Below are 22,745 nucleotides of genomic sequence, written 5' to 3'. Positions count from 1 at the left end.
CGTTTAGTGTTGTGTTTGAGCTTTGCAATTGGTCTGTATGTCACTTTTACTTTCCCTTAGGAGTAGAATGTGAACCTTGCCTCCTATTATACCGTGATTAAATGTGTGTGCATGCATTTGTGTGTGTGTGTGTGTGTGTGTTTAGGTGTTAGTTCGTGGTAGTCAGAAAATTATCTTGCTTGAGTCCTTGCTTCCTGACACGCAGTACAGAGCAACTGTCACGCCAGTGTACACCGATGGGGTCGATGGCATCAGTGTGTCCACGCAGGGGACTACATGTAAGTCTCACACGCACGCACATAACTTTTATGTCAACACGTTTCTTAGATGAGCAAGGAACATTATTTTCTTTTCCACCGACGTGCATGACATAAAATTCAAATGAAGCGAATGACAAACACTAATGACTTCTTAATTGTCTTAATGAGGACCATTCATAATTACAGCAGTTCTTTTCATCACGAGGCGCTGCTCAATTCCTTATTGATTACCTCAACCATTCCCGTGAGAAATACTGATTGCCTCCTCGTTAGAAAGGGAGAAGGCATGCTGGAAATCATCGTATATGAGGGGTCTATAGCCGGCCTTATTGCAAATAAAAACCTCTGTGCCTACAAGTTGCGTAGTAATAAATCAGACTTCAGACACGCATGTACGATGCGCATGACGAGATCATCTATTTTCTGCTGTCTTTTCACATCAATTATTCAGGAAATAAACATATTAAAGCAACCCTAGAATCCCAGCAAAACATTTTTTTGCCATATCTTTCGCTACATTTGCAATTTAAAACATGAATTCAATGTTTCACCGAAGTCATAACGACAAACCAGCCGTGCCTAATATTCATATTGTCGCCTCATAAATGAGGAACATCAATTATTGATGATGTGAAGCCACACTCACTCAGCCACAACCTCATTTTTGTTGCTGGAGATTCAAAGTACTTCTCGACATGTGCAATATTCCAAACACTGTTCACTGATATTTTCTTGCCATTTTCTTTTTCTTTTTTTTTTCATATAAATTACATTGTAATTGTCGGGAAACTCTGTTACTTAATATTTTTATTTGTACTCGCACTACGGGAATATTCCAAATGAACATTTTACTCCTACTGAGTCCATTAAAATTAAAACGAGGTTCTTCAGTAATCAGCCTGCTTCCAATCTATTATGTGTTCAATAATATTTCAAATGAGCTAGTTTGTTTTTCTTTGATTTATTTATTTATTTATTTTTGTTTTGTTTTTATTCCAGTGCCTCTCCTGTCTCCTGAAAACCTTCGTTCATCAGAAGAGTGGTACAACCGCTTCAGGGTCACCTGGGATCCGCCACAGTCTGCTCCAATTGGTTACAAGATCCTTTATCAGCCCGTCTATGGTAGGAAAATGCATTACAACAAATGTGCAAACCGAAAATGAATAAAACGACTCACATGCGAGCATAAAATAAAAACATTTTACAGGAAGAGAGCACACCATTTTGGTTTCCATTATTGATTAGTTTTATTTCATTCTTTGTAATATTCTTGCGTCTGTTTCAAAGAAATAAACGTCTGTTCATTTCCTTGAAACATTTTCAAGAGGCAACATTGACAGCTGTTGCTTATTGACCACTAATTGTTTGATGAGTCCACTACAGTCCATTACTGCTTGCTGTCATCTCAACACAACAACTGCTTCGCCCCAAACCAGGAATCCACTTTAGTGTGGTTTTAGGAATTAAAGGGTAAGGAACAGAAATAACTTTGCCAGAATATAAGGCTGGCCATGTGCACAGATTGGCTCTCTAGTTGGTTACGACACACAAGCAAAGCGTCTGCTTTTTATTAAGTCAGCGGTGTTTTACGACGATAATTGCTGCCCCTCCTTGTTATATTTTTCCCCAAAATTACTTCTGGTTTTGTTTTAATGTCGAGTTCTTCTTTAAAAACTAACTACTAAAACTAAAACTAAAACAAAAAACATGCTTCAAATACAATGTCTCAATTTATTAGAACTTCGCAAGTACTCCTGTCATCACTTATTTCATTGAACCACATCTCCAAATCAGTCAAAACATTTATTTTTGTGGCAAAGAAAATATTGTGTTATTCCATGTGTGTGCGGGTGCATGTTTGTCATTCGCAGTAACGGGGAGAGTTTTGGAGACGAGCGTGAGTGAAGACGTTAACTCGGTTCTCCTTATGAATCTGCAAAGTGGCACAGAGTACAGCGTACAAGTGACCGCCGTCTACCCTTCAGGACAAAGTGAACCACTGCTGGCGAACGCGAAGACGTGTGAGCCTGCACTCAGTTTTATTCAACAATGCTTGATATCTGATGGTATTCACGTTGAAAAAGAAAATTGTCCTCGGTGTTGTCGAGAGCAGCTGTGTGTGTTGCATGAAACTGAAATGGAATCCATCTTGCAGTAAGTTTGATGGAGCAAAAGGTTAATGATGACAGCGTGGTTAAAATGAGATCTTAAATTGAATTCCTGAGCTTTAATGGGACATTGCTGTCAGGTTAAGTCTTCCTTGCAGATTTGTGGGAAGGACAGTGTGACTGAGTGAGGACACAGAGGAAGCAATAACAGCAACGGTAGAAATGCAACATGCATATTAAAGGCACAGATTTCCTTGGAGACTCCTGCAACGGACCAACAGGACAATATTCATATATCCACGTCATACGGCAAAAGCATTCATTCATTCTCCGGAGCGCTTATCCTCAAGAACAATCTTTTCATATATAGATGGTTTCAGGGGGTGTACAAACCTAAAATGACTTGACGCCATTTTAAACATAGATTTCGATCAAGGGGGTTTTATATGAAAAGATACACACCAGGAAAACTACAAAGCTCCATTTGTTAATAATTTGTCCTCCAGGGACAATATTACAAAGCAAAAACGCAAAAGCAACAAATTGCTTACTTGTTGTCTTGTACGTCCAGAATGCTTTTTTCCTCACCACAGTTCGCAACTATAGGGATGAAAATTAAAATAAGATGATTTATTTTCATTTACAGTCTCTGGTAATTGCTGATGAAAGCATTGGCAATTAAAATTAACCGCAGCATAAATGGCCAAGAGTAATTAATTGAAAATTTTTCATTTAATTTTTTTCATTCAGTTGCGCTCCTATGATGTCGCACCCTGCGCCTGTTCCTTAATAAATTCCCATCGATGATGAGCGATAAATCCTACATGTTCTTCTGTTTCTTTGAAGTTCCCAAATGCTCTCCAAGGTAACGACAGAAATACATGAACGGAGATTTACCCTTCAATAATGCTATTTTTGATGCTGGTCTCCTTTTGTTCTTTTTTTCAATGCATATAGGATAATATGAAGCTCTCATTTGGGACTTTAACACTTCACGCTTCTTTTTATGCCACACTTTTTTGTATTACTTGAAACCAATGTCAGCTCACGCACTCTGCGGTGGCCCTTTTGGGTTTCGCGTTGGGCGGATTGCTCGTCAGTCATTAGCGTGACTCCCAAAAAACACCAGCAATTAAAACAATTAATCAAAGGTGTCAGAAAAGCTACAGGACTGATGAAAAAGATTATAAATTCGGGTTAGTTACTCCAGCATGGCCAGGAAGTGTCAGATGCTTGTGCGCAAGCGCACTGTCATGGTGAACCAGCCATGGGTTGTCCTACAGAACTCTCGCCTCTACTCATGGATTGGAAGAAGCAAAACACCGCATGAGCTAAACTTTGACTGTCTCGCTTTCTTTGGCATTCCACTGAAGGCTCCAATGTTTGATGCCAATAATGACCCCCTCAAGAAAGTGTTCTCTCATTGTTCTCATCATCACAAACTCTGAAATATATATATATTGCAAAGCAATTACATTTTTTTTATATGAAACCAATCAAGTTTGGAAATTTTTGTGACACACCTCCTATATTGCATCCATTGCAAGGAATTGAAAGCGATGCAATAAATACAAATTGACATGATTTAAAGTTGGTGCTTGTGGTGATTCACGGTAGCCTCCTTGTAAATGGTAGGAAACATGCACGCTTGCACCAATAACTCACACATACGAGCAAGTGGAAAAATAATTATTGGTGCCTTGGGTACCACTGGAGGGAATGAAAATGCTTCCTCATAATCCAGTTTTATGTCGTTTGCATTGAGATGCCTCTGCTTACTGTATAAAATGGTTTTCCCCACATATTCAAAGTCCTTGCAACATGTCCTCCATATCTCCAGTATGGTAGCATTGACACTTTTGGCCTGATTTCTTTTGCGTTTGCACCATCTTTTTATTTAGCCATGTCCTAGATTTAATTTCTCTAGTCTATTCAAAGCTGTCTTTCTACTCATATATTATTCCCCACTGCACAAGAGGGCTTTTGTTTAGTTTTTATTTTATATAATTGATCTCTTAGGGAAAGGTCTTGTTAGACTCTGAGAAAAGTGAGTGACTAATTGTAAAACTTCATGGAAAGGATGATGCTATTTTGACTCTAAAACCACTTGGCAAGGACATATATTTTTTCTCAAATCTGACTAAAATCTACAATGCATGGCATATGTCTCACAGATTGTGTGTGCGTTTGCTGTTGCATATTCCAAAAGCGAATCATTTTCTATAAGCACGGTTTATTTATTTTATTCTTTACTAAAAAGGAGCACCTGCCATATGCTTACTGCACTAAATATCAATTAGGTGGTATTGAAGCCAAGTTTATTTTTGACTGTCAGCAAATTTTGTTAACAAGGGGGGAAGGTGCAAGAAGAAATAAGTGTGGCTGGAAGTAGCTCCATGGAGAGTCGCTTACTTCCCGTGCTATTTAAGTTGTTTATGCGTTTTGCATCATGCTGCATCCTGCCTCGTTTAGGAAAAAAAAATCAATTTTATTTGTTACTAAATATAACTGAATTAATTGCTGCGACAGTACACGGCAACCAATGCACCAGACCACATTTCGACTATATGCTCCACTTATACTGACCGTTAAAAAAAAAAGGCACAAACGTGTCAGCATGAAATTATAAATTTGAACTCATCGAGCGCCTTATTGAGCTCACTCAACGTTACAATACCGTTCTGTAGTGTTACTTCCTACCTGTATGTCTGCACCACTTGATTTTCACACTGGCAAATCGATCTCCACATTAAAGGGAAAGTCAACCCCAAAATGTTCTTCATAATAATATGTTGCATTCACCACCATTAGTCTAAACACCGCATTTTGAATAGCAAAATCCGTCCATTTTTATTCATCTGAGGTGGTGGCCATTTTTTTCCTCGCTGTCAACTAAAAAATGACATCACTATTGCTCGGGGCTCAGGTAACGACCAATCACAGATAACTCGCTTTCTGCGATATGTTGATACCTGAGCCCTGTGCAACTGTGGTGTCTTTTTCAGTCAACAGCCGGTGACAAAATGGCCGCCATCTCAGATGGATAATAGTAGGTGCATTTTTCTGCTTAATCTGTATTCCACAAACACAATATTAATCAGAATATCACGTTTCGACTAGTGGCGTTGCGTAGAACACATTATTGTAAAGAAAATTTGGGGGTTGACTTCCGCTTTAAGGTGGTGGTTTATCAACCATAATGAAATTTCACTTGTAAAAAGATTCTAAATACTTTTGTGTGAATCAATACACACATCAAATTAAAGGAAAGTGGTTTTGTCAGCAAGCTCAAGTCAAATTGATGAAAACTTTTTTTTTTTTAACTCATTTAAAGAAGCCCCTGTGTTAAAATTCCTCAGTTAAGAAGTAAACCAAAACAAACCTCACATTCTAAAATATTATCTGGAATTGATTTGCCGATGACACGTGTGGGAGCACAATGTACAAAGGACATCGATTAGTCAGAGTCAATATTCAATCAACATTGCGTCTGTAATGTCTCACCGTCCTTCGCTTCCTTCCTTCTCCAGTGTTCCTGGGTGTCTCTGACTTGACAGTCTACCAGGTGCGGCACAACAGCTTGTGTGTGCAATGGCAGCCTCATCTCTACGCCAACTATTACAGAATCTCCATCCAGTCCACACTCAGTGAGTATGCGTACACTAGAGGATGAATTCCGTCTAGATGTGTTGTTCACGTTAAATCATCGGCAGGGCCCGTCGCTGTTTTTGAACAGTTTTAACACGTTTCACTGTATTTGTCCTACAGATGGGTCGACATTCTTGTTGAAGAGATTAACTGTAATGCTGAAGCATTTACACATTTGTGTTTAGGGTTTCTTTTATGTACGGAATTTAGTAAGATTTGCTTTAAACAGAGAGAAACCAGTCAGTAAACACTTCCATCTTATCTGTAACAAAAGCATATCGGATTTTTTATTTTTTTTTTTGGATCTAAGAAGGAATAGTATGTTTGTGTCTTTCCAATTCATTCCAAATTCTCATTCAGTGTCTCTGGCACAGAGTATGGCCTTTCCGAAGTCCCAAGAAAATTGGGAATAGATGAGGAAACAAATCAATACGGTGCTGCCATTTATTCATAGTTTGTTTGGTTACCTTACTCGAAAGTTGTATTTGTTCAAATGTCATATGCACCAGCAAGATATGTGAGGATCACAATCAATAATAACCTCAAAATATCATGCATCTAAAAGGGGGAATTCACTACAAATTGAGTTTTGTGTGGATTGTAATCATAAGCACACACACACACAAAAAAAGAGTTTGATCTTTGCAACAATGCTCTTGATTTGATTTTCAGAGACGTTTGCACTTCTTATGTTTTATGATAGTTGAATTCCGTATTTTTGACACAATGAGTTTTAATAGGTGAGCCTGGAAACGGTTTCATATTTGATAAGATTCACAGACGCAGCTTACCTTGCGTGATCTTTCATTTTTCAAGCAGGAAGAAAACTCCCGAAATAAGATCTAATGGGATTGAGGAGATTTGTTTTTCCATCCTTCTGAACCGATTTTGTTGTTTTACTGCAGACAATCAGCGGCAGGAAGTGAGCGTAGGAGGCGGGACTTCTCGACAGTGCTTCTACGACCTTTTTCCAAGCAGCCAATATGAGATCAGCGTTCACGCGCAAATGCAGGAAATGGAAGGACCTCCCATCTCTGTCACTGACATGACACGTATGTTGTTCGTAGAAATTGGTCATAGTCGAAAGATAAAACCTGGGAACTTCACTTCTCAGTGCTTTACATAACACTGGTTACCAATTTTGTATTATTATTATTATTTTTATCAAAGATGGAAGTAAACTTTTCCAGATACATTTGTACTGCCCTCATTTTGTGTAAGCTTTTATTGCTCAAACTTAAAACATTTTTTTATTTTTTTTTTAGTTTTTTGTTAAGTGAGTGTCCAAAATATATAGATATAGGGACAAATAACACCATCTCTGCTGAATTTTTTTCTTATGACCATTGTTATTCAACAATTTTAGTTTGGTGAATTCACACTTTTCATGGACATGCATTACATATTTCAAGCATTTGCGGCATACTAAAAGTATCATATCCACTTATTTATGAGGTGTGTTACAAAAGATTTATTGGAAATCCAAGCTACAAAGACCAACTTTCCTAGCCTTCTGTGCCACTTGCAGTCCTGGAGGGATTCTTGCAAGATCACCGCAGCTCTATTTCATGAAAGGGGGTCGGAGGGGTGGGGGGGGGGTGTTCACACACAGCCAGGTCAGGTCAGTAGGGAGGTCGCTCCTTCTCAGCCAGGAACTTTTGAATGCCCAGGGCATTGTGAACAGATGTGTTGTCATGGTGAAGCTGCCATGACACAAGTCTTGCCTCGTTTTATGCTCTGAACAAGAATGTGGAGAAAAAGTTCAATGGCTGTTGAGAGCTGAGCTCACAGCTCCAGTATACACTCCAGAACAATTACTTTGAAGTTTGGGTTTACAATATATCCTTGGTGAAAAACAGAGCTGGAGTTTTTCTGCCACACGTTGTATCGAGTTTACTGCATATATAATGACTTTGTGTATCATATACGGTACTCTCCAAAGTATTGGAATGGCCATACAACTTTGTATAAAACTTTTCTCAGAACTTTCGTGGCTCTTCTTTGTACTTTCTGCAAAATCCAATCGGTCTTTACAATTCCTTTGCTGTTGAGGCGTTTGCATGTTGTGGTGTGGCCTGTATATTTCTTCTCTCAGTCTTGTGTTGTGATACCTTCACCCCTGCCCTGTGGAAGTTGGCAGTGTTGTTACTGACTGCTTGCTGTCTTTGGGTATTTCATCACAGCTCCCTCAATGTTTCTGTCATCAACTGTTGTTTGATATCCTTGGCCGACATGCTCAATGTCTGTTGCTCGGTACAGCAGTAGATTCTTTCGTTTGCAGGACATTCCAAATTGTTGTATTGGCTATGTTCGATGTTTGTGCAAGCGCTCTGATTGATTTTCCCTCTTCGCTCATCTTCCAAATGGTTTGCATTTCTCCCATAGACAACTCACTAGTCTTCATGTTTGCTTAACAGCAAATGTTTTTGCAGGTGAAACCCAATGCCAAAAGAAAGCACTATCTAATGTTTAAGCAATCAATCTAAAAGGAAACACCTGAGCAACTAGAAACATCTAAAACTGGCCCCAATAAGGTTGCTGGCTTCAAAAGTGGGTGGCTTCAAACAAACGGTGCTCTCTTGGGAGTTGTTCAACACATCTAGACGTAAATACCACGAAATAAAAGAAAGAAAATCTTAAAAATTGGTTTCATAGTCATCTTTTGAGCAGGAACGCAAATGTCTCCAGTACACAGCAAACTCAAAGGAATTGAGCTGTTCAAATACTTTTGGAGGGGACGCTACAACTAATCTCAATTATTTCATCCTCTAAAAAGAAAAAAAAACCTATAGATTTTTATCCGAATATGTACAAACCAACTAAGGAATAAACTGTGACACAGCGCTTCTTCAGTTTCTTTTTTTCTCACTTTCACGTTCCCTCCATTTTGAAGTTCTCAACCAGTCCCTTTTCGAATCAGAGAAACATGCCGCTCTGCAGCAGTCTCTTCGACCTTCAGATTTTTTTTCAATATCTGAGCCTCAGTGAGGACTCTGGCTCTGTTGCAGTCCATTGGCCAGGTGATGAGCTCAGTTGAATCACATGGCTCGAGGGACCTGGAGGGCTCCGCTCACTGTCAGAGTTTTAAGATAGATAACACTCACACTCTTGCACCCAAAAACACACAGATTCCCCACCTGCTGTTTTTCCACACCTATCCAAACAGCTGTGAGTGGGCATTAGTTACAACTTCACAAACCGTGGTGGATAAAATTTTCAGTTCTGATTTGCCTCACCTGGGGCCTGATTTACTAAGATTACAAATAGCGGGCGCTAAATTGCCTTTTCACTCAAAGATTGCGCCCACCTAGCAGGTGTGTTGTGCGTAATCTACTAAGATTGGAATGTTTTCCCAAGACCCAAAATAGTGCATATTAAATTTGCGATTACTAATTTGCCCAAATTACACATGCTGTAGCAATCAGTGTTAAAATGAGAGATTAAAAAGAAGGATTTTACCTTTTAGGGAGCTTCGATTATTTTCAACATGAAAATTTTGAGAGAGCATTGCAAGAGCAAAATTAAGTTTGAAGTGATCTTATTGGAAGTGTTAGTGGAAGATGCAAACAAATATATTACTAAGGTGAAATTTTTTTCCTAGCACATCATCATCAATTATTATTATTATTATTATTATTATTATTATTATTATAATGCTCTAGAAAAAAGAGGTCTAGAGTGCTCTAGAGTAGATTTAGAATCAGCTCAAAAAAGAATTATTCCAGAAAAGTTTATAGCATCCCTGATTTAAAAAAAATAAATAAATACAAATGTAATAATCATTGTTATTGTTGAGAAACCAGCAGCATGACAGCCATGTTACACTTGATTTAAGTCGCTCCGAACGTATATAAATTGGATGCACCGCCCATCCTGCGTTACATTGCGTTTAAATTTGTGACAGCACAGCAATTGCTGAGATTAAGACCAATTGCAGTTCTGTGCCAAACTCCCCAAAGCGCATGGAAATGCAAAGTTGGAAGTATTCATTGCCGATAAGGCGTGACGCTTTATGACTGGCTTCAAATTAGCCCTTTGAGCCGGGGTCACCAACCAATTCAAAATTTACAGCTATTTCTTGGGAATTGATTAATGGAAAGGGCTGCCAATTTGATATGCAAAGTAACAAAGATGTCTATTGCTACGTTTAATTCTGTATTGTTAGTAATTCATGATATTCACCTCTGTGAAGACGCAGATCATTTGAATGATTTCTTACAATGATTAGAATGCGTTAACAAGGTTGGAAACAGATACAGATCAATATTCAACAGTTTATTTCTATAAATCTCTGCAAGTGTTTATGTTTTCAAATCATCACTCCAACAGCATTCCAGGGAAATCACAATGTCCCATCATTGGTGAGCAACTTTTAGAACAGACACCAAGGCTGCGTATTCTGTTCTTGGGGGAACAATCTTGAAGGCCCCTGCCTCACATCCTTCAGAAGCTGAATAGATGACATTTTTTTCAAAAATGTTCACACGAGTGGAAAAGATCCAAGCCCCCCCCCCCCCCCCCCACCTTAGGGCACAATTTAACTGCTACTCACGGCTGCCACATTAGTCTTACTGATAAGGTATTGAAAGATGCAAAATCAGTCATCACAATTCATCTTAGGTTTGATAGATCACATTCAGAGTGATAAATTCACGTTTCTGCATTTACACCTCCCAGAACACTCAAAACGGACTGTAGGGCCGTGATGCACTTTTTGGGCAAACAGTCTTTTTAAATTTCAGTGTTTTATTCACTGCTATTCCCAATCTTGTAAAGTTCCTTGCTCAAGATTTAAGATCTTACATTATGTGGAGAAACAGTAACGTCTTTTCAGTCACCTCTTGCAATGTTTCATCTTTCCACCTTCTCAAAACATGCTTGTTAGATGAAATGAGCCTAAATTGTAATTGTCGTTGTGGATGTGGGTGTGAATAGTTATTTGTCTATTTGTGCTTTGCAATTGGCTGGTGACCAGTCTAAAGTGTGTTCCGCCTGGTGCCCAAAAAAAGATGGATTAGGCTGCAGTTCACCAGCAAGCCAAGTGAGAACAAGTGCTATCGAAAAGAAATGGATGAATGTATGGATGGATATTTTTGTGTATTGCTTTACATCCTTGTTGGAAGTAATTGACTGACTTTTGGCACCTGTGAGCTGGTGATACGGGAACGATTCTCATTCTATCATGTTCGGCCCACTCACAGCTCACCAAGAATCATGCATCCGTTTGAATAAATCAGAATACTTGAAAAGGTCAGGTTGCCTTTTACTGTAGAGGAAATGGCTTTGAAACGAGTGTTTCAACGAGACTCCTGACACACTCGTAAGCGAGCAGCATCTTGGTTCCAGTTTAACACGATTAAAGTTATGCCCAGCCCAATCCCTGGACCTTAATCCAATAGAGAATGTGTTCCTGGGGCCAGACCAAGAACATACACAGGAATTGGAGTGGGATGTAGTCCAAATGTCCTGCGCTGGAATACTAGTTTACGGGTACCAGAACATGTGATTCACTTCTCAGAAAAGGTGGTGATACCAGTAAATATTCATTCAGAGATTCACAGGAAAAATTGCATCATAAAATAAATTATTTGCAATTGCTTTCATCAGATCATTGTTATGTTACTTGTCCTTTTTTTTTTTTTTTTTTTTAATGCTTTTTGACCAAATTGGATGCCAAGTAATCGTTTTGGCGCACACACATTCCCAAGCCTGAGGTTGTTTTTTCCACGGGGAAAAAAAGCCTGCAGTTAGACACACACATAGGATTGATGAAAATACATTTGCTGGCCTTAGGTTGCGGGGGAACAGATGGTAGATATAAACACTTTTTTGGGTCTTTACTCTGACTTATCGTTGGAAAAGGCAAAAAAGAGTATATAGTATATATTTGCTGTTGCTTGTAAATACTCATAGCCATAAAAGGTGAACTAAAAATGCAGCTGTTGATGACAAAAAGAGGTTTATTAAACTTGAGATGGACAGATAGAATCTGTCGTTATCTCTCATTGTCAATTTGTCCTGTGTGGGTGTGTGCGTGTGGCTTGTGTTTCTCCAGTGCCAGCGCCAACTCAGACTCCGACTGAACCCCCTTCCACGGAGCCCCCTCCCACAATCCCACCTGCCAAAGAAGGTGAGCAAGGAGTTTAACACGCACATACATGCAGTCAACACTCTTGCTTACACAATTGTGCTGCACTTAAACACTACGCGCGCTATTTCTGAGACCAACGGAAGTCCGCCAGGACGCTCCGTCTCAATCTGTGTTAGTCCGAATGCGCATACAAGAAGGGCGCTTGTGAACACAACCAAGTGAACACAGCCAACTCCATTCGCCACCAACGAAAGTAGCTCTTCTCATTCCTTTTAAATGCAGCACACCAAACAGACACTGATAGTCCTTGACATGGCGGAAGAAGACGCTGGAGTCCAGGTCGTTGAAGCGTGCAAAGTACATTTAGAAGGGGACTGCAAGTAGACCCCTGCAGCCGGATGATTTGAGGTTGGCTTGGTAGATCACAGATCTGTGAAGTGGGCACTTGGAGATGGCCTTCCACTCCACAGTCGCAAAACAAGGCTGCATGTGCACGAAAATTAGGATCTGCCAACTGCCTTTCTATGAAAGTCAAGCTTTGTATCACTGTTGTTCTTTCTCTAAGATCAGAGTTGTAACAACGTTTAATATCTGACGGAGTTAATTACACATGTGTATGTATTAAAAAAATATTTGTCGTTTAGTCATTAATTCCCCGAGAAGCATGTTTTGAAAAATATAAGGTTACAACTTTTTTCCTGAAAGAGACAATGTCACCAGAGCTGAAATTTTTTGCTCTTTTTGATGAATCAAATAATGTATTTTTTTTTTACAGTCAAATGATTTTAATTAAAAAGGATCATGCAATATTAAAATCCCTGAAAAATGAAATAAAAATAAAAAAATACACACCACAGAGTTGTTAACATATGAACAGTATAAGAGAGTTAAAGTCTACTAAATGCTCCCAAACAATTGCACTCCAGTTTTTCTTCTTGGTCTTTCTTTGCTTTCTCTTTAGAGCGTTACAAAAATATGTAAATTGCATTGTTATTTTTATTTATATATAATTTAATTGCTTAAAGCGTTAATTTTGTGTCTTACATACGTCAATCTTTTTGTTGACAAATCACTGCCTGAGGTGGAATTGTTATAATCTGGAAGTTGCCCCCTCCCCCATTTCAGTCCCATCATATTAATTTCAACAGTTAAACAGAACTACCACTGAAAAGAGACAAACAAGATTGAAAGGCGAGGGACAAAGGGAAACAGTTTCACAGTACACAACCATCACCTTCATGCCGAACGTTCCCACTTTGGCTTGTTCCTGTCTGATAAGCTCAGCTAACCCGAGCTGCCTGACCCCCAACACAAACTCCTCAGACATGATCCGACATGCCTGCTGAGCCCTCTGTTGTAATTCAAGTCTACATTTCTGACCTTTGTCACGTTGATGCCTTAAGTCTGGACAAAACAACAGAAGACACATGGCCAATACTGCGTTTAGACTTCAAGGCAGCAAAAACACAACTATGAGTGATATGAAATGCAGTGGGGATTACACCAAGTGAGCCGGGTGAGAAGCGTGGTGGAATATAAAAACAATGATGGGAAGAATGTGGGGAAAAAAAGAACAAGTTCTAGAAACAACAAAAGTGACTTTTTGTGAGGACATTCTACAAAAGCATTACAGTTCGAGCATGTAAAACCTAGAAATGGAAAACTTCACCACCTGACCTTTATCTTGACATTTCTGACAAACATACTGGACTTCTGACATTTTGCCAAAATATCAAATGGCATTTGTTTCCTTAGAAACGCAGTAGAAAATATTTTTTTAGGGATTATATTTATTATGGTTTCAAATAATTTGACCTTCATTGTATTAACTTTTGGTGAAGATTGGACCCGATCACTGAGAATAAAAAAAATCTGCACTGCATAAAAACAGTCACAGCAATAAGTGGAGTAAAGTTGCAGTCAGGCATCCTAGAACCTCACGGGGATAAAATTAGAGGGAGTATGACTGGAGAAATGTTTGGAATTACCGTATTTTTTTGACTACACGTCGCTCTGGATTATAAATTGGACCAAACAGAAAAAATGCATCATGAAAAAGAAAATTACATGGAAGTCACCCCAACCCCCGCTCTGTTTTTAAATTGAGTCGTCTTCATCAGATATGTAGACTTTCTACCCCTGAAGACAATTACAAATTCACTTCATTTGTCGAATTTATCAAAAAGAAAAAACTTATATAACGTATATAATGTCAAGCTCACAAACATTTTTCAACAACTCTTACCAAGAGCATGTTGGCCTCGTAATATCTGAATGGGAGTAATCTTCCTTCTGAATCCTGCCAGACTGAGTAATCAAGGGAAGAACGAAATTCTCGGTGAGCCTGGAAGGATAATGTAGAAATTTGGGAACAAAGGACGATAGAAAACAGTAGAAAAAAATCATTGCAGAAAAGTTTCCCTGGTGTTAACCAACTAAAAGTTTTTGTGGGCATTTCCAGTAATGTGCATGTGATGTCCTCGCCTCCCAATATGTATGTCCATAACATGTATGTGTCTGCATTATGCGCTTGCTTGTGTGTGAAGTATGTAAGGAGGCCAAGGCGGACCTGGCGTTCCTGGTTGACGGCTCCTGGTCAATTGGAGATGAGAACTTCATGAAGATCACAAATTTCTTGTACAGTGCCATCGGATCACTGGATCAAATTGGGCCAGATGGCACCCAGGTGAGCTACGTGACCATGCTGTTGGCTACGCCACATCGCGCCATACATCAGATGTGTCCTCGTTTTGGTCCCTGAACTACATACGCTAATCGTCGTTTTCACCATTGGGGAAATGATTACGTCTGTGATGAAAGGATTATTTACAAATTGACATATGCATGCAATACTCTTTATGAAGTTGGTGTATGGGATATATAGGAGGGCATAGGCAGACCTAAAAATAAACAGTTTAATAACATTCTTCGTAGGTCAAGTTTAAAAAAAAAAATTCAAATGCATTTGTAAAATGGTACATTTTTACTTGAGACTGAAATTTCTGGAGAAATTGCGTGTGAAGGCTAAGAGGCTGGATGAAGAATTGTGGAATGATTTCCAATGTGGAATAATACAGAAGGTCGTAAAATGGTGAAAAATTTTAAATTGGGAAAAAAACTGAAAAGATATCAATCAACCAATATCAGGATAGAACATCAAAATTCAAGCAACAAATTTTACTGGCCTCCTAATAATATAAATGCTCGGCGGGCCGGATTAAGGAATGGATTGTATGTTGCCCTGGGCCGAACTTTTCAGGCCCATTGATTTTCAATCATGAGATCCTGCCGCCCAAATACGTGTTAAGATTTACAAAATTTACAGGAGCATCCTTTCTTTGCCTCATGCACAAGATATCTGACAGTAAAATGAGCGTAAATGGAAATGTGCTCATTTCCCTGGAGCTTCCAATTGGGAGATGAATACAGGCATGCTGCTGCTTAATAATAAATAAGATACTTCATAGTATCGCCTTGTTCTTACTTTTATAGTCATGTTGATACATGTTCCCCATCATCAGAAGATATTTCATACCATAAAACTGCCTTTTTTTTTTTTTACATTGCACATTTGTTTTGTTGATTTCATGGAAATTGGCCAATAATCAAATGCTCCTTCAGCCATATTTTTTTTCTCTTAGTGTCATAACTAACTTGCAGAACAGCATTGTGATGTGTTTTTATATACACTATTCAGTACTAAATTCCATTGCACTCTCTTATTTATTTATCTAATTTATATATTTGTCTGTATTATTGTTGTATTGCACTGGAGAGCGGAGCCCTCTAATCTCGTTGCACACTTGAGTACAATGACAATAAAGGGATTTCTAATTCTAATTCTAACTAGAATTTTCTTTTCAAAACAAATTTCAATCTTAACAATGGAGAATGTTGAAGTTATCAATTTCAAAATGAGTATATATTTGCTGAAAAAAAGTTCAACACATCAGATTGTTGTCACAAAAAAAGCACAGCAACTTTTACAATTTCTTTGCTTCTAAATGGAGGTTGTATCTCGGTTTTCTCTTGTGAAATTAGCATAAGAAAAGCCAGAGTTGACAAAATTGGAAGAACGAGGGAAGTTTACACCGAATGAACAATGCACCCCAAGAGTCTGTTTGGGTTGTTTCTGAAAAGCGTTTAAGCATCTCTGCCTATTTGCTGCCACTTTGTTTTGTTCCTGAGAAGTGTACTTTCTGACAAGTTCATTCCAAATGCATTACTCTTTAGAGCAAATATCAAGTGGTTCCAGCACCGGTGCCTCAAGGCTATAGGACGACTGGAAAACACAATTATCTTGATCCTTAGCATAAAATCTACCTCACGTTTCCAGGGCGAATGCGACAAACTCAGCCTCAGAGTGTTTCTCTTCCATCAGGTTCATCAATAATGTCGGGTTGTAGTCGACCCCACTAACCTCCACAATATGTCACCACTGCTCAGCTGCTTCATTTGTCACGCTGTAGAGGCGCTTGCGAAACCTTTTTCTTTCATTTGTGCAGTACAGTATGTGCTATTAAGCACTTTGCTGCCCTCATTGTGCCCTGTAACCCCGCGGCGGTGGGCTCCCGTCAGCAAAACACGGGCTGGAATGCCGGAAAGTTGGCAGTGAGCTAAAGTGAAAGTTGGCTGCTTAATGTTGGCCGCCTTCAACCAGCAACAGCACCATTAGACATATGAAAGTAATCGTAGTTACTTTCTGGATAAGACCGTTTAGATTTTGCTCTAATTCAAGAGTGAGATTCACTGCGCATCATGACAACAGCAAGCTATGAGGTCTCGCAGGTTGACAATATTTTTCTCTTCTTTCCATTTGCATTATTGTCAGGTTCAAAAGGTCCTGACGCCTTCATTAGACTGAATTAAATGCAGAGAACCAGAGGAATAACCAGGGAAGGTTTTGTCTTTTCTCCATCGCGGATGGGAGGAGAAGCCAGGAGGTGGAATAGGCGTCTTGCCAGCTCAATCTCCCGTACCCTCACTGACTTCTTCGCCCATCCCTCTGGACTTTATTCAGAGAAAAACGAAACCTATGGAAAGTGAAACCCAAACAAGCGTGTGGGTGTGCGCATGTGTGCTGAAGCAATGATGTGCGTGTCTGTGAGTGTGTGTGTAATTATCATTGTTACAAATAGTGTACAAAAAACATGATTAAAAATACACAAACTATTTACATACTCTCACAATTATGTATTCCTCTAAATTAATTGCATACATGAATAATACCCGATGCCTGACAAATACGATACGGCGACGCAGAAGTTCTTCCACATTGGCAAGCACGAGCAATGATTTTGGTGACCCAAATGGCTTGCGCTAGATTACATGTCCATACTTTAGTGAGTGCAACTAACAGAATCATCCTGAGCACTGGGAAGCGATATAACGGCACTGATAATGTCATTTTATTTTCTAAATTTTTTTAATAATAACATTTAATGGACAGAGTGTTGAATATTTATCGTGTATTCATTGCTCTTCTGATATCAGACAATTTCTTTGTCCAGGTGGCCATTTGTCAGTTCAGTGATGATGCTCGGACAGAGGTCCAGTTGAGTTCCCATGGTAACAAAGAAGCACTGCTGGAAGCGATTCAGAGGATCAGATACAAGGGAGGCAACACAAAGACAGGTCGGTGCATCTTACATTCACAGGGGAACGTTTCCAAAAGAAAGTGATGTTTTGCTTTCGAACAACAGTGTGTAGTGTCAACACAAGGTCCACTGGCAGCCGTTCTGGAGGTTTGATGGCTACCACAGGATGCTCAGCAGCAGATGGACTTTCCCCAGGTGTAATAGTAGGCGAATTAGCCGTTTCCAAGGGCAAGAGCCAACTGTCGCTCTCAACTTTTAAGATAACTTTGCTTTGCTTAGGGGGGGAAACAAAACAGAAATTTACAATTAAAATCCATCTCAAAAGGGCATCTGCTGCTGTAATCGAATCAAAACACCAGAAGACATTTAATGGATCTTTTTTAACAGATTGTGTTTTCAATTCATAAATAACCTGTTGTCCTGCTATTATACTACATCAACTTTCACGAGCGTTCTTTGTCAAATAGGAATCACAATTTCCTTCTGATTGACCTCATTTTGTAAGTTTTTAGTTCAAATGCTCACATATCACACCCAGGAGACAGACTCTGAGAGTCTGAATACTTAACATGTAGCGAGGTTTCTGAATCTCTTGTAATATTCATGTGAGCGTGTCCAGATGTGCTCGTGAGCACAAGGTGAATGTCGGGAACGTTGATGCCTTAATGAGACTTTAAAGAGAATGCCGGCTGTTGAGAGCATTTTAAGTCCGAGTTTGGATCAGTGACTGTTCAGAGAAACGTGTCCTTGTGCTTTTCTGTCTGCTTCAGGGCGGATCTCCTCATCATTTCTATACTCTTGTGCTTTTTATCTCTACCTGATCCCCTCCTCTGCCCCTTTTTCCTCCCTCCCTGCTGACATCCACGTGGGGTTCCTCTCTTGATTTTCATTCCCACCACGTTTCGTATTTGCTGTGCTCTGTTTTTTAACCTCTAGAGCAGCACAATCACTACAATTTACTACCATTTCATTATTACGATTGTCAAAAGTACGAAAATACATAAACCTACTGGGTGAGATAATATCAAATACTGTAAATTGAATAGAACAGTTTTACACCAAGTACCACAAATTCATGTTCATCGTGTTCATCAAAGACGTGGTAGAGATGTTACCAAAAGCTACATTTAATATTGTAAGACACTGTAACAGTATGCATAGTTTCATCATCAACATTTAACGTCAAGTCTATTTGTACAGCCTTAATCACAAAAGAAGTCTCAAAGGGCTAAAAAGAAGAAACCTTGAGAAGGGATCAGAGATGAAGGGATCCCTCTTCCAGGATAACCTGCATGCTGTGACGAATGCCGAGTGGGCAGCTTTTCCCACGCAGTATTTTGGGCTACAATGTTAGGTAAAATGACAAGCGAGTGCGAAGTTCATGAAATGAAGCGCTGCAGTAAGATGCCTTCGGGATAGTGCTCATACCTCTGGATCTATCCCCAGCAATGCCGCTGGGGGTGGTTTTCACCTCAGAGCTTGTCCTTGTCCGACCATGTAGAATTCTTACAGCACCAGTCTTATTTAAATCATTGCTTCCAAGCCCCCTGTCCAAGACAGGGTGGGGAAGCAGCAGAAAAACAGGCCAAAATTCAGATGTCAGAGTGTAATGTCAGAGGGCTAGAGACAATTTGAAAAAAGGCAGGGATGGAATACTGAGGCAGAATTAATTTTCACTCTCCAAAATGCAAACTTATTGCCTTTTCCACTCAAGAGTTCCTCACATAGTATTTTGCGACCTTTCACTGTGTTTACGGCTTTCAAATATACTAAATAGCATCTTTCTACTTCCTGGACCTTTTTCCTTTTGCAGCAGTATCAGTCATAGGGTGCTATTGCTTCACACGGTTATTTTTGTTAATTATTTATTCAGAAATATTCGGATTGGTCCGTATTTTTTACAAGGAGTTACACTCTCCGTGGCTTGTGTTTGGCTCACAAAATTTTGACTCTTGTACATTAACAAAAACTGGTTACGCGCGCATCTGGCGCTTCAGGTGATTCTTGCGGTTTCGCTGTGTCATTCGCTAGATAAAACGCTTATTTCAATATATTATTAAATATATTATTTCAAAGACAGTGAATAAATCAAAATATAAAATGTTTTATTCTCATTCATTCTAAAATATTCAAAGAAAGAAAATATAATAAAAATATAAATAAAAGTCTTTCTGGAGGCCTGAGTTTGTTTTGGCGGAGATTCAAATGTTTCTGACAAAATCAAAATGTTGCTGACAAAATCCTTTTAGTGCTCTACTCAAGTCATTCCCCTAATCCTTGACTCTACCTGGTTGCTCCTTACATAAAGACGGAGAAGCCTCTTGCATTAGCCTAGCGACATCGGTCTTTTATGAAACAACAGCAATTTCTCAACTGTGCCCTTTCTGTACGGCACGAGTTAGAAATTGATCTAAGTGAAAGTCATAATTGATTTTCTCCACATATGGTTCTTCCTTGTTCCATGTTACACTCCTCCAATAAAAAAGTGCCAAGTATGTCTATTCTTGCTTTGAAACTGGCAAACAAACAATCATAAGCTCCTTGGCAGAGTAAAAATATCTTTCTGCACAAGAGAATAAAGGTTCGTGAGGCGGCGGGGCTTTGCGGGCTAAAAACAGGAAAAGATTATTTCAAGTATTTTTGTCTTTCACATCCCGCTGATGGTGAGAATGCTGCTTTCATAAAAAGAATCTCAATCTACGCTGACAGGGTTGACAAATACGCAGAGAGTACTGATCACCGGTTAATTGAGCTAGTGAACCACAATCCGCTGACATATTTAAAGATTTCTGTCTTTTTGACTCAAATTTTCTGCCCCCTTTTTTTTTTCTCTGAAATGCTTTTTGTTGCCTGACTCTTCGCATTTACCAAGGTTCCACCCACCCCCTCTGCGATGCTGTGTCTGACTTCATGCCTGACTAGCTTCTGTAATTCTATTCTCGCCCTGTGTGATCCCTGGACAATGTGGAAGCATGTATCACTGGCAGATATCTGACAACACTACTTTTTATAGGCCAACCGCGCTATCATTTGTCATTTCTGACAGATTTCAGAGAGAAAAAAAAATGAGTGTGGATGTGAGCCCATATGTCTGTGTGACCAGTCATCCAGGTCCTGGTAATCCACAAAATTTGAATCAAGAAAACACCCCTTTTCTTGGTTGTGAAGGCGTTTCACCTTTTATCCCCAATTTGTTTCTCTGGTGGGTGGTCATGTGGGAGTTGTTGATGTTGCCAAGTGTGGCACGTGAATGACTCTTTGGTATAATCGTTCACCGGCCTGGTGTGGGAGAGATGGCAGAACATTTTCTGTTTTCTGTTAAGAGAGGGCTTTTCTACTTTGACGTGTTTTTCACAGCTCTCACAAACCAACTGTCCAAATTTCTGACAATGTTATTGAAGGAATTCCCCGTTTTTGAAATGTAAATAAACCGCTGACTCAGGATGTGAAATGTTGACACACGTTTTTTTTCAATGTCCAGCAGTTAGATTTGCCTTATAGACCTTTTATAGGCTTTTTTAGATAGGCTTTCCCATATCAGATTCCAGTTGGTTATTCAATAAAGGTGTGTGGGTTACAGTTCACAATAAAGGTAGAATAGGTTAAAAAAATTTAAAAAGGCAAAAAAAGTTTCAACAATTGAATTGTATCCACGTCCCTTTCACACCTTTTAGATTCAACGTGTGCGGATTTTGCTCTCCCCTAGTATCCAACAATGAAATGACAGACTGGTAGCTTTTAATTAGTCTCGAAATTCTTTCATATATTAACCAGCTGAGTGCATGGGATGGGAATGCAGAGAAAAAGCAGGATCATCATCTTGAAGGAGTATTTCCGTTCCACTCTTGCACGCCTGTCAGTTTGATTTTGGAGACTTTGGGGGTGGCAATTTATGTGAATGTGGCTGATGTCTCCCATCCTCCAACATGTTCTCACGAGGAAAGTTTAGTAGCTCGGATTCTCTTCAGAAATAAATTTTCACGCAGCAACATAAGTGCCTGTGCGATTTCTTTAAATGTTATATTTTCCGAAGTTTCTCTCTCTCGCTCTCTCTCTCGTCATATATATATATATATATATATATATATATATATATATATATATATATATATATATATACTTTTTAACTTTACTTTTGAAGCCTGAAAAAAAGGAAAGGGAAATCATAACTGTGGTGGTGAAAGATTGATTCCATTCTAGCCTTTCCACCATTAATGATCCAGATAAGCCAGGGAAAACAGACAAAGGCTGAGAAAATAAAATGTTAATTGACAGGAGCACTTCTGAGCAAAGATGATGGCGATCGTCCATGCCATTATAAAAAGGTCAAGTGGAGTGTCACAAACTATAAATACTAATCTGAATGGGTAAGTGAGAAGCTCCAGCATGTTGTGTGGTGGTAATGAACTGATCAATGAGGACTAGAAGGATTGCCTAATGATCAGTTTCTCTTTTCATCAATCATAGATGATTGACAATGAATGACATGAAACAGGTGGCCTTGTGTATTACAGATGTATGAATTCATGATGGTTCCTTTCAAACTTTCGTGAGGACAAGTGTTGTTCAGTAACAAAAACCAAATCAAATATTTATAAGCGCAAATCCCACATGATTGAGAAAATGCCTTTAAGCATCATCTCATGAATAAAGTTTTATGTTTTGTCTCATGGGAGGCTCTTTAAACTATCTGAGATGCCCGTATGCATTTTATTGACTGATTAAAGCCATTAAAGTGGACTGTGAATCAACTTTTAAAAGTTCTTCAACTTTCAACCTTTGTGACATTTTTGTCTTTTGGTTAGTCTTATCTGTAAACATTAGGAGCTCATTTAAATTCACTTATTCTAAATGCTAATGGGCCGGCTGCCCTTAGCTTGGCTGGCTGCAGAGTTTTGTCGGTCATAAGTTTTGGCCTTCATAATATATTTCACTTGAGTGGACAGAATGATGAATAAAAGTGTTTTGTTTTTTTTTATTTTAATGTATGACTATCTTAAAATGGTAGTGATATTCAAACATTGATTTCCATATGGAAGAA

At 39.0% G+C, this 22,745-nt stretch overlaps 1 protein-coding gene across 1 annotated transcript in view; it reads left to right on the top strand.

Moving 5' to 3' along the window:
• col14a1a (collagen, type XIV, alpha 1a) overlaps nucleotides 1-22,745 on the top strand; it is a 91,664-nt gene that overhangs the window by 41,341 nt on the left and 27,578 nt on the right. Inside the window, exons 20-27 of the mRNA XM_088306579.1 lie at nucleotides 146-278; nucleotides 1,260-1,382; nucleotides 2,132-2,281; nucleotides 5,899-6,015; nucleotides 6,922-7,068; nucleotides 12,072-12,146; nucleotides 14,654-14,793; nucleotides 17,618-17,741. Coding sequence (XP_088162705.1) covers nucleotides 146-278; nucleotides 1,260-1,382; nucleotides 2,132-2,281; nucleotides 5,899-6,015; nucleotides 6,922-7,068; nucleotides 12,072-12,146; nucleotides 14,654-14,793; nucleotides 17,618-17,741 — 1,009 coding nt within the window. The remainder of the gene's footprint in view (nucleotides 1-145; nucleotides 279-1,259; nucleotides 1,383-2,131; nucleotides 2,282-5,898; nucleotides 6,016-6,921; nucleotides 7,069-12,071; nucleotides 12,147-14,653; nucleotides 14,794-17,617; nucleotides 17,742-22,745) is intronic.

This window comes from Idiotropiscis lumnitzeri, chromosome 10 (genome assembly GCF_059441095.1).
Source record: "Idiotropiscis lumnitzeri isolate Australia: NSW breed Sydney's pygmy pipehorse chromosome 10, RoL_Ilum_1.0, whole genome shotgun sequence".
In the NCBI taxonomy this organism is placed as follows: domain Eukaryota; kingdom Metazoa; phylum Chordata; class Actinopteri; order Syngnathiformes; family Syngnathidae; genus Idiotropiscis; species Idiotropiscis lumnitzeri.
The sequence above is the reverse complement of the archived record's forward strand: the minus strand, read 5'-3'. Positions and strand labels throughout refer to the sequence as shown.